General features: G+C 33.0%; 1 protein-coding gene across 5 annotated transcripts in view; it reads left to right on the forward strand.

Annotated features, from left to right (window-relative positions):
• ATF6 (activating transcription factor 6) overlaps positions 1-12,298 on the forward strand; it is a 281,713-nt gene that overhangs the window by 84,691 nt on the left and 184,724 nt on the right. For 3 of the 5 annotated variants that reach the window (XM_074221840.1, XM_074221842.1, XM_074221843.1), the window contains exons 11-14: positions 1,836-1,949; positions 3,262-3,364; positions 4,753-4,791; positions 11,795-11,862. In XM_074221840.1, the coding sequence (XP_074077941.1) occupies positions 1,836-1,949; positions 3,262-3,364; positions 4,753-4,791; positions 11,795-11,862 (324 nt within the window). The remainder of the gene's footprint in view (positions 1-1,835; positions 1,950-3,261; positions 3,365-4,752; positions 4,792-11,794; positions 11,863-12,298) is intronic. The other 2 variants (XM_074221841.1, XM_074221844.1) reach the window with 1 other exon arrangement.

The raw sequence follows: 12,298 nt of genomic DNA on the forward strand, positions 1-12,298 counted from the left end.
TATAGAATTATAATTTTTGTCCATTCATATCATGATATGTGAGAATATATACTTGAATTTTGAAATCCCTAAGAAAGAATTACAGCAATGCACTAACCTGGTGTTATTTTGTTTTGACTGTGCCTCAGTATTGAAGATAAGATGCCCAATGTTGCATGAAAAGCATTCTGAAGGGGTCAAATATGCATTAACATTAAAATAGAAATTTGTTTACCACTTACCCAGCAAAGCTGTGTTTTCTTAATGAAATCTATTTTATATAATGCTTATTTAAAAATAAAAGGTTTGGGTATGAGATTAAAAAATGAAGAATCAAATTATATGTCCATAGTTCCTGACTTGGTAACTACATACCTTGACTTGCCCATTATATTGTAAGTACATTATTTTTTAAAATCTTAGAAATTTGTGACAATGTTTTCTTATACACATGTCATTAGAATCTGTATTTAAGACTTTGCTCCAGACATTTTCTATCTTCTAAGTGTTGTCTAATGTGACTTTAATGGATCATTTGTAGAGGGTGTTTTCACTTGATGTAAAATGATTCACAAACCTCCTGGACCACAGACCATTTCAGGGTTAGTGTGTGTTTAATTGTTTCCAGATTGTACATTGGCTTATAGAGCTCACTTTTCCTTCTCCTTCAACTCCACCCAGTCTCTTTCTTAGTATTTCTCCTATCATATTTTTCCTTTCCAAAAGAACATTTTTGGCTGACAGAACAAAGCTCATTGACACAGATGTGCAGAAATCATTACTAGAATTTGTCTGTCATGGAAAGAAGGTAATAAGTCAGAAATATGTATTCAGAGGGATTTTTGGAGTAGTCTGCAAGAACATAGTTTTTAATATTCTTTTATGTATGTGAATGTGTGTTTTTTTTTAAATAAATAGAAGGATTCTTTCAATCTTTCACTGTTCTCAATTAGCCTCACTGTCTGATGCATTTAGAAGTCTACTCTTTTTGCCTAGTGCTGGATTGACTTTCTTCTCCAACCACTTCCTTTTATGTTGACTTCTTCCTCTCTCTGTCATGTTGTCATCCATATGTGGCATTATTTCTTTCTCACCTATTGAGGTGGGGTAGGATGTGACAGGGGCCAAAGGGGAGAGAGAAATAATTCCTACTCACAATTTTGAGGAAATAAATTTATTCTTGACTCAGTTCTATAAGTTAAACATATAAATTCACCTTACTAATTACATAATAGATCTTTATTACAAATTACATATAAATGAAATTGAGTATGTCTAAATATACTAAAGGAGTTACTTTTCTATTTTTAAGAGCCTGTATAGTAGTATATCTAGTTTTCATAAAATAATAAATACCCATATAACCATTCCAGATAGGAAAGGCAATTATCAACTTGCTCTGGAAAGGGTGGATGGCAGTAAGGTTACTACCTCTGACTCCTTACTGCTTCTACATTGCTCTTCTAATTATAACTCGATTCCTACTAGTAAATCTCATATAAGCAGATCAGGCCATTGGAAGTAGGATATATTTCTTAAAGTGGTCATATTTATTACTTTTAATAGTGCACATGATGCTTAAGTATTATTCTTGATTTATGTTATGTGTAAAGAGAATTACTTTTTTAAAACTGATCTTTTAGTCCATTTCTGGAGGTTGTAACAGTACCACAGAAGGCTGTAAAATCTGAGACCAGATTGCCATTTGTTCTTCATAAAGTTGCTGTTCCTACTCTTTTTTAAGTTCTTTATTTTCTAATTTGGCTATAGTACTATAATGGTGATAATTTTCTTGTTTTGTAATTATCAGTCTCTAGAATTATAACAAAATAAGTGATTTCATGTATATGTTTCAGATATGATCAATCTGTCTCTAATGACAAAGCTTTGATGGTAGTCACTGAGGAACCTCTGTTGTATATTCCTCCACCGCCATGTCAACCAATAATTAACCGTACAGAGTCTCTCAGGTAAGTGCTGTTTGGTCAGTATGAGAATATCTGGAAAGTTGTCTGTAATCAGCAATTCTCTCTAATCAGATCACCCAGTCTTGTCCTGACTAGCATCTCTCAAACCTTTTGCTCACAGTGTCGTGTTCTCTTTTGCCATGAGGTGGTGAGGTTTAATAAGCTGGCCACACTGGCAACACTGTGAGACAGTGAGGAGATGTGTGTTCACCCTTCTGGTTATGAGTGTAGGATCTATACACTTAATGGTGGCATGTTAGCAATACCCCCAGCACAGAATCTTTGAGAATCATCAGGCTGGACAAGAAAGAGAAGTTTTCTTACTAATAACATGTATCTCATGTTCACTTGATTTCCTCCCAGTCATAACTTGAGTGGTCATAACTCTTAACTTCTAGGGTTGTAACTCATTCATTTGAATTTAGTAAGCATTTATTAAGACCCTCCTATGTACCAGGAATGTTAGGAACTGGGAGTAAAGAAATGAGAATGAAACTCAGCCTCTCTTGTTGAGGACCTTGCATTGGAGTCACATACTGAAGTATATTATAGCATTTTGAAATGAAGAAATTGTGGTTTATATGAAAACAAATTGTTTGGATTTGCCAAGTGACACCCAGTGCTGTGCCCAGGGCCAGCCCAGGGATATCCTATAATACCTTTCTGACTAGTTCTCCAAACTCCTCTTGTCTCAGCATGGCAGTCCTGCTCCTTCTGCTGCTGGCATTGCCTCCAAGGTCTACAGCTGGGATTGCCACACCATGCCAGTTGATAGCCCAGTGTCAAAGAACTCTCCAACTTCCCAAGTTACCTAGGTCTGGAAGAATGTCTCACTTCACCTTTTGTTACCTGTGTTGCTTCAGAATTTGATTTAACAGGTTATTTTAAAATTTTTTGGAAGGAATCGTTGGAAGATTTTAGCTTGAATGCTTCTATATGCTATCTTCAGTATTGTGATTTTTCAAAGGTTTTCACCCATCATTTTGTAATTAGAAATCTTGAGGTTTACTAAGTTCTTCTGAGATGCTTGCTTGCACAGTTCAAGAGTAGAGGAAAACTTTGGAATCATTTTTAATGGAAAATTTTTGCTTCTACTATTTATACTTGTTAGGTGTTAAGCTGTGAATATCCTTTCAGTTTTGAACTTATGATCGTGAATAAACTGTCTTATAAATATGAATGCTATGTTAAAAGTAGCAAACATTAAATGTCTTTGTTTATTCAGAATAGTGGGAGTATTGTGTATCTTTCATTTGTAACCACAGAGAAACATTTATTTTTAGAAGCATATTTAATTAAACATTTTACTTAATAGGTTGAATCACGAACTCCGAGGATGGGTTCATAGACATGAGGTAGAGAGGACCAAGTCAAGAAGAATGTCAAATAGTCAGCAACAGAAAACACGTGTGCTACAGGTATATTTTGATTTTTTTATGACAAAAAGAAATATGCTCATATAGTGCATATATAGTCAGTGCTACTATTATCTGAGTACTAAAAATTTTTATTATCTGGGAGTGGAAAGGGTACAGGATTGGAAGTGAAAAACCCTTGTCCCCCACTACCAGATGTGTCCCAGGCAAATCATTTAACCTTTTTGAGCAAGTTTCTTTTGTAAAATGAGAAAGTTGGATTAGATCAGGAGTTTTAACTTGGAACTCAAGAAATTGTTATAAATTTTTTTCTTGCTATCTATTTCAAAATATGTTTTTCTTTATAATCCTATGTGTTTTGTTTTATTCATTTAAAAACATTGTTTTAAAAGTGGCCCATGACAAAAAAAAAAAAATTAAGCCCTGGATGATATTCTGAGGCTCAGTAATCATTGCACTTTGATTCTTTGACTATCTACTTTCTGAAGCTTTAGTTCTTTTTTCTTTTCCTATTATTTTTATATTATTGTTTTGTTTTTGGTAAGGCAATTGCGGTTAAGTGATTTGCCTAGGATCACATTTAATGAGTGTTAAGTATCTAAAGCTGTATTTGAACTCAGGTCCTCCTGGCTCCAGGGCAGATGCTCTATCTGTTACACAATCTAACTGCCTTTCTGTTATCTTTTTTGATCAAATTTCATTGATTGCTATTAACCTTTTATTGAGTTTTATTAGTATTTAGAAATAGAGGTAAAAATAAAATACGTTTTAATTATGGTAATAGATTGAATAACATAATATTATTTAAATAGTTGTCTTAATTGCAGTTCTGTATGTGTGTGTGGTTTTATCAGTTCCTCTGTCCTTCATTCCCTTCTTTCTTCATTCCCTTCCTCCTTCCTGTAAAGGGTCTTGGACTGACTCCCGAGCCTCAGAAAATCTACCTGGTATATGCTCACTAGATGGGGATGGCAAACTCTAGATTGCAGAAATTAGTAGGGTTGTAACCCTGAATGATGACTGTAGAAGCCAGATTGGAAGTAAGGCTTATGGTCTGGGAGTCATTGGTGTTTCCAAGGATCTTGGCCTTAATTCCTTGTGGGTCCTTAAAGAGATTTGTAGTTTTATGTCAAACCTCTATTTCTTTATATGTTAGTGAAAACATACTATGGTAGTAATTTATTCTTCAATAAAGAAACTAGAGATTTAGACTAATGAGTGTCATTTATCATACAGAGAAGTATGATATGTATGAATTTTAATTTTAGGTCAGAGGGTTATAGCCAATTCTTAGCTTCCCACACACATATTGGTGACAGGTTAAGGATTATAACTTCAAGAGACTGAGCAGTAGTTTTTCTTCTTACAGTGGAGTGCTGTAGGTTGCTTCTTCTAGCATGTCTCATTTCTTTCCATTTTTTCCTCTTTAGCCTCCTTCAAATTCTGAAGAGACCCAAAAATCTTATAAGGTATACTATAAAATTTTGATGATTTATTTAACTGTGTTGGTTTTTGTTTTGTTCTATTTTAACATTTTACCATTGTATCTAATTGATTCCTTTCCTTTATAACTCTGATTTTATAATATTTAGCAGAAAAAATAAAAGAAAGGAAAGGAAGAAGCTGACATTCCTAGAAAACTACTATTGATAATCAAACTGCCTAGCTTAAAAAATTACAGGCAACTTGTGACCATTATTGATTGAGTAAGAAGTTGGAGGTCATCCAGACACATTACTTTTTTCAATTCTTTTTCCTGCTATTTCCTAGCTTCTTAGCATCTTTAAGAAACTTCTTTAAAATTCATTTTTGAATTTAAATACAGAAAGACAAAAAAGGAACATTTCTATGTACATAGTACAACATAAAAAGAGGATTCAATATAAAATCATGAATTTTCATTTCACAGTTTACTTTTTTGAAAACTGAAATACTCCACATCATTTTCAAAGCAACCCTGTTTTTCTGTGCTACTTTCTAAGTTTTCTTGTCTCCTGTGCAATTTTTTCTCTCCCTCCTCACTTTCCTCTAAAGAAGCCTACCATTAGACGCAAAAATGTGTATATTTTATGTAAAATCATACTTTAAACACTTCTTGTTATCAGGTTTTTTTTTGTAGCTGATTTGAGTTTTTATAATACTTAAAATGACTTGTTCGTTCAAAATCATTATTAGAAAGTGTTGCTGGGGGGCATTGTAGTGGATAGAGCCCTGGCCCTGGAGTCAGGAGGACCTGAGTTCAAATCTGGCCTCAGACACTTAATACTTACCTGTATGACCTTGGGCAAGTCACTTAACCTCATTTCCTTACCAGCCCCCCATTCAAGGAAACAAAAGAACAGGTTTTTTTGTTACTGTGTACAATGTTCCCTTGGTTGTACTTATTTCATTTTTAACTATTTCGTGCAAGTCCTTTTTTATTGTAAATTTTATTTTTTTCCCACAATACTACAATAGTCATATTGTAAAAGTAAACATAATCCTCCCTCCTCCTCTCTCCCCAAAGAGGAGCTTCAAGAAAAATAAAGTGAAAGAAAATAACATGTGCTCCAGTCTGCATTCAGACACCATCAGCTCTGACTTTGGGATGGATAGCATCCTTTATCATAAATCCATCTGAGAAATTGCTTCAATATTTTTTCTCATAGTTGCTATTGCTAGTTGTATTTCCCTCCATTCTATTCCTCCCCACCCCCATTTATTCTATTCTCTCTCTCCTTTCACCCTACCCCTCCTCAAAAGTGTGATGTATCTGACTACCCTCTCCTCAATCTACTCTCTGTTCTATCATCTCAACCCCCCCCCTTCTATAGTGTCTTCTATCATAGGATAGTTTCCTTGTTTATTTTTATTTTTAATTTTAATTAAATCATTTATAACTTTAATTTTATCTGAGGTCATGATTGCTATCCCTTCTTTTTAAAAAAAAATTTTAGTTAAAGCATAATAAATTCTATTTCAGTCCTTTATTTTAACTGTCTGTATCTTTCATTTTTAAATGTTTTTGTTATAAACAACATATTTTTGGATTCTAATTTTTAATTGATTCTGCTGTTCATTTCTGTTTTATGTGAATGAGTTCATCCTATTCATAAAGTTATAATTACTAGTTGTGTGTTTTCCTACATCCTATTTTTCCTCTTCATTAATCCTTCTCACCCTCTTTACCCTCTCTCCCCTCACGTTTGATTTTTCTAACCTCTACTTCCCTCATCTGCACTTGTAAGAATCCCTCCCATATCCTTTCCCCTATAAGCTCCTATCCCTTAATCTACTCTCTCTCCTTTAAAATTCCGCCCTCATCCTGCCCTTCTACCCTCCTGTTTCCCCCACTCTTATTTCTTTATAAATTTAGAAAAATTTTAAACACTTCTATATGTGTTTTTCCTTCTTTAGCTCAGTTCTGATGAGAAAATGGTTCTAGCAATACCAGTCCTCTACCCCCACCTGCTTCCATTGAAACAGTTCTTCCATTCATTGCTCATTTATGAGATAATTGCTCCATTTTACCTCTCCCTACCCAATTTTAATTTTTTGACCCAATTCATCATGCTCAGCTCTATGTATGCTCTTTCAGACCACCCAAATATTGATTATATTCTTAAGAGTATGAATAATATTTTCCCATAAAAGTAGTTTGACTATTGAGTCCCATATAATTGATCTTTAATATTTACCTTATGTTTCTTGTAGATCTTAACTGTCAAAATTTTCATTAAATGTCCATTTTTGTTTGTGTTTTCCATTCTGGATTATACTCATTCTTGGTTATTCTTGGTTGAAAATCCAACTCCTTTGCTCTTAAAAAATATAATATTCCAAGACCTCTTTGGTTTTTTAATGTAACAACTACTAAATCTTATGTTATTCTGGCTGTAACTCCATAGTATTTAAATTGTTTTTTTTCTTGTTTTTATTGCATTTTCTTCTTAATCTGGAATCTTCAAATCTTGACTGAGATATTCTTGTAAATTTTCATTTTGGAATCTTATTCAGGTGATCAGTGGATTTTTTTCCCTATTTCTACTGTACTCTCTCATTCTAGAACTTCATGACAATTTTCCCTAATGATTTCTTACAATATTGTAACTAGACTTTTTTTTTTTGAAATTGTTTCTTTCTGGTAGTCTTAACAGTTCTTACAGTGTCTCTCCTCAAGCCTCTAGAACAGTTGTTTTTCTAAGATTTTTCATACTTTTCTCATTCTTTTAAATTTGTTTGATTATTTCTTGGTTTCTTATAGCAATCATTAGCATCTCTTTAATTCAATATTGGTTTTTAAGGAGTTACTTTCTTCCTTAAGCTTTTACATTTTCTTGGATTGATCTTTTCCCCCAATTTTCCCTCAACCCACTCCACCTAGCCACCCCTGACATTTTTCTTTAAAGAGGAGTGATTTTTGGGGTGCTAGGTGGCACAGTGGATAGAGCACTGGCCCTGGAGTCAGGAGTACCTGAGTTCAAATCCGACCTCAGACACTTAATAATTACCTAGCTGTGTGGCCTTAGGCAAGCTATTTAACCCCACTGCCTTGCAAAAAAAAAAACAAACTTAAAAAAAAGTGACTTTTTATATTTTATTCTTTTCTTCTTAGTTATGAACCCAGATCTTCTCTGTTGTCATAGAAGCTATTTATCATGTTTTTTCCCTTTCCTTCTCATTATTAATTTTTTAACAACTTATTATAATCAGGTTCTATTCCTGATGGGTGTGTGTGTGGGGGGAGAAATAATGCCTCAGGTTTCAGTTTTTCCATATTGTTGATTTCTAAGGACTGTCTAGGAGCCATACCATGGACATTGTTCTCCATGATAGTAGAAATCAATTGACTTGAGCAAAAGGGAATTGTTAGTTACCCTTCCCACTTGAAACACATATTATAGGATCATCAGTTTAACTTATGAAGGGACCCTCAAGGTCATTGATCCAATTGTCCCATTTTATACATGAGAAATTGAAACCCAGAAATTCTAAATGATTTGAATCCCATAGGACAAGAAGGAAGTTATTAATGGTTCTACTTCACTCCAGTGATGGAGCAGGTTAAATTGTAGGGTGGGAAAAACCAGGCTTGATTTTATGATTTTCTGTTACTTGTAAGATAAAGGAGCAACTAAGTGAACATAAAGTATCAGTCCTGGCATCTGGAGAACCTGAGTTCAAATGTGGTCACAGGCACTTGATACTTACTAGCTGTGTAACCCTGAGCAAGTCACTTAATCCCAGATGCCATATCCCCCCCCCCCCAAAAAAAAGAATATGTATGAAAAAGAAAGAAAAAAAGAATTATTTAATATGTCAAATCAAAATCTTTATAATCTGATTCTAGTCTACCTTTGTAGTCTCATTTCCTCCAGTTTTCTGTATATGAATCCTTTTCTTCAACAAAATTAGTTACTCTTATACTCACTTTCTTTTAGCACAAATCCTTCTTGCCTCCAAATCTAATATTTTTTCCCCCATTTGGAATTCTTGCCTCAGCCACTGTACATATATAATTACTATCTGTTCTTCAAATAAAAATTTAAATTCTTCTTTCTTCCTAAAGTCTTTCTATATCAGATCATTCAAATTATTCCCTCCATCCTATGAACTCAGAGCACCTATGGTGACCATATAATATGCCCAGATTCCAAGAAAAGAAAGTCATTGTAAAAAAGATGGTTAGGAAGGAATATTTTTTGTTAGAGCATATTGTCCCAGTTTTGGTTCAGAAATTTTAGTTATTGCAACTAAAAGACTTAGCTCATAGTCATGGCCTGCCTTGTGGTATGCTTCTTTAAATTTGTTTTGTTTCATATGTTTGTCTCCTTCCTTGAGAATGAATAAATATAATGCCTTATTCTAAACTTTACTAAAGTTGAACTTTGACAAGTAGGGATACAGGAAATAGAGGAAAGTAACTGAATTCAGCTTACTTCCTCTATACTCCCTTCTCATGATCTCTGTTTTCTTCTACTTGATGTCTGTACTCTCTGTCTCACAGCAGAGGGCAATAATGAGATGCCTAGGAAGACGAAGACAACCTTAGTGGTGGACAGACCAAAAAATGAAAGAGTTTAAGTCATTTTGAAATAAAGAGGGCTAGGGAGGAAAACTTGGAAGGCTTCAGATTAAGCTCATTATGATAATGTGGTGCCTGGCCTATTGAATCCAGGTATGAACAAAATAGAAAGATCCTGGCTATGTTATACTTTTTATTTTTTTTAAATCATCTGAAAAATCTCATTCCAAACTTTATTGGCAATTGGTTTCTGTTAAGTTGATAAATATTTAGTTCTCCCAGTCCCCATTTTGTAAAGGAATTATAACTATCTCTTCTGATTTATTATGCTTTATTAATTAACATTTTAAAAGACATTTAGGATATCGCAACTGATTCAAAAAAGATTTCTTTCATATATAAAAGTCTTGTAATACTATTTATTGTAAAGCAGAATTCAGTCTTAGACTCTCATCATATTGAAATATGGAATATGAAATATGGAAAGAATTTTCATATAAAGAATTTCCATCTAGAAGTCTTTGTCATGGATGGAATCCATGGATCACTTTTGACAAAGTCCTAATTATGTATTTTATTTGCTTAATTCATTATTTATTGATACTGATAATGAAAGTTTTAACTTTAAATCATCTCTATTAAAAAACAACCTGTTAAGTAGGTTTTTCATCATTATAGATTAATAAGCAAATTCTAAACCATTGGAAAAATAAGATATAAATGAATGATTCAGATTTATAATAGTAAACATTTTTTTAAAACATACAGCACTGCAGATCAGTGCTAATGTTATGAAATATTCATGATATTTAAAAAGTATAAAGCCAAGGACAGTTTTTCCTTGTTAAATGATAAAAATCTTAGATCTGGCATAAATAAGAGTCCTTTGTTCCTTTTATACCTATTTCTCATTTACTTATTATCTCTGCAACTTATCTTTTTCTAACTTTCAGCCATGCTTAAGACTAAAAAGAAGAAGAAAAGAAAGTTTAGATAGCTTCTCTGACTGATTCTTTTTTTGTCAAAATAGCAGTAGTCATTTAAATTGGTCAGCTAATAAAATCTGTTCCATCTGCTTATATTTACCCTAACTCTGATTAATTTTCTTGAAGTTTATTTTGTTTAATTCATTGGTAGGTTTTTATGTTTAAAAGGACAGTACAGTCTTCAGGTTAAAATCTAGGGAGTACTCAGTTGGATGATGTGTATACCTTAAGTATACATTTTGTCAGTCAGTTCATCCTTTGTGGGTTAATGAAATTGGAATTACCCCTGGATTTGGAATCATAGGATCTAAATTTGAATAATGGATCTGCTATTTATAGCAGATGGAACTGGTGACAAGTCACTTAATCATTATGAGGCTTTTCTGTTGTTCAGTATTTTTAACTCATGTCTGACTCTCCATGACTACATTTGGGTTTTCTTTGGGTACTAGAATGGTTTGCCAGTTCCTTCTTCAGATCATTTTATAGAGAATGAAACAGAAGCAAACAGGATTTAGTGACTTGCCTAGGGTCATATAGCTAGTAGGTGTCTGAGACCAGATTTGAACTCAGGAAGGTGAATCTTTTGAACCGGCACTCCATCTTCTTTGCCTCCTATGGAACTTAGGTGTCTTCATAAATTGAGTTGTACTAAAGTGTCTTTTGGAGGTAAATCTAAGATCCTAAGTCTACATTATAATTTTTTTCCTTCTGACATGAAATATGTCTGACAATATTCAGTAAATAACAACTTGGAACAGTGAAGAAAAGCTCTTAATAGGTGAAACTTTTTTAATTTAATTTTTAGTTAGGGTAAAAGAAAGGCTAATTTAAAACAATAATAATGAAAAAAGACTCACATTCTTATATGTCTTGAGATCATCTTTTGCAACTATTATTCATATAAGGTGATGGGCATATGTGGAAAGTAGACTCAATACAATTGTAGGCTACTTCAGAATTGCACTGTATTTGTCATTGATAAGTTAATGTATTGAGTTATGACTCAGTTCATATGTGTATTGAGCAGTGTTAAATATGCTGAACAATAAGATTTTTTCATAATTTATTTTTTGTATTTATAACACTTTACAAAAGTTATTCATACAGTCACATTCCCAGTATATCTTAGATGTTTAAATTTGTGGAGCATGTTGGATGTTTAAGTTTGTGAAGCCTGTTAGTTAGAGCACAGACATTTTCTTTTATGTGGTATTTCTTTTGATCGCTTTCTTTCTTATCATAGCTGATATTCAGGGACTATTGTTTGTTATTTAACCCATAGATGTACATACAGGTATAGATGTTAGTGTTTTGTTAAGCCCATTTGTAAGGAATTTAGGTCCATTAAATAGATTTTTCTTGGCATAAAGACTATATGTGAATGTTCTTAACCAGAGGGTACTTAAACAGTCATGGATTGGAGCCCATGGAAAAGCACTCATTTCCTTTTTTATAATAAAATTTTTTTTTGTTTTTTAGAATTCTCTGGAACATGGTTCTAATTCTCAGCTGATGGCTGTGCAGTATACAGAAACAACCAGCATCAGGTAAGAAAAGAGGAAAACTCAATAATGAAAAATTAAGCCTTTGGAGAGACTGTATTTGTTATTTGTTAAAACAGAAGAGTATAACTGAAAATCACTGAAAAAATTCTTAAAGATTATACTTTATCTTTTTAATGCATTAAAGGATTTTTCATTTTTTTTTCAATTTCAAACATTTTTTTTCTCCTTCCCACTGCCTTCCTTCAGAAAAACAAAAACAAAGCAGTAGCATCAAATAAGTATAGTCAAGCAAAACATTTCAATAGGAACCTTGTCTAAAAATGTATATCTTTTTCTGCACAGTTGTCCACCACTTCTCCATCAGGAAGTAGGAAGCAATTTAACTTGTCTTTTGGAATGACTTTTGGAGTCATCATTGATTATTGTTGTTTTTTTTATCATTGTTTTGATAAGAGTTCTTCAGGCTTTAAAAATTATT

Source organism: Macrotis lagotis, chromosome 2 (assembly GCF_037893015.1).
Source record: "Macrotis lagotis isolate mMagLag1 chromosome 2, bilby.v1.9.chrom.fasta, whole genome shotgun sequence".
NCBI lineage: Eukaryota > Metazoa > Chordata > Mammalia > Peramelemorphia > Peramelidae > Macrotis > Macrotis lagotis.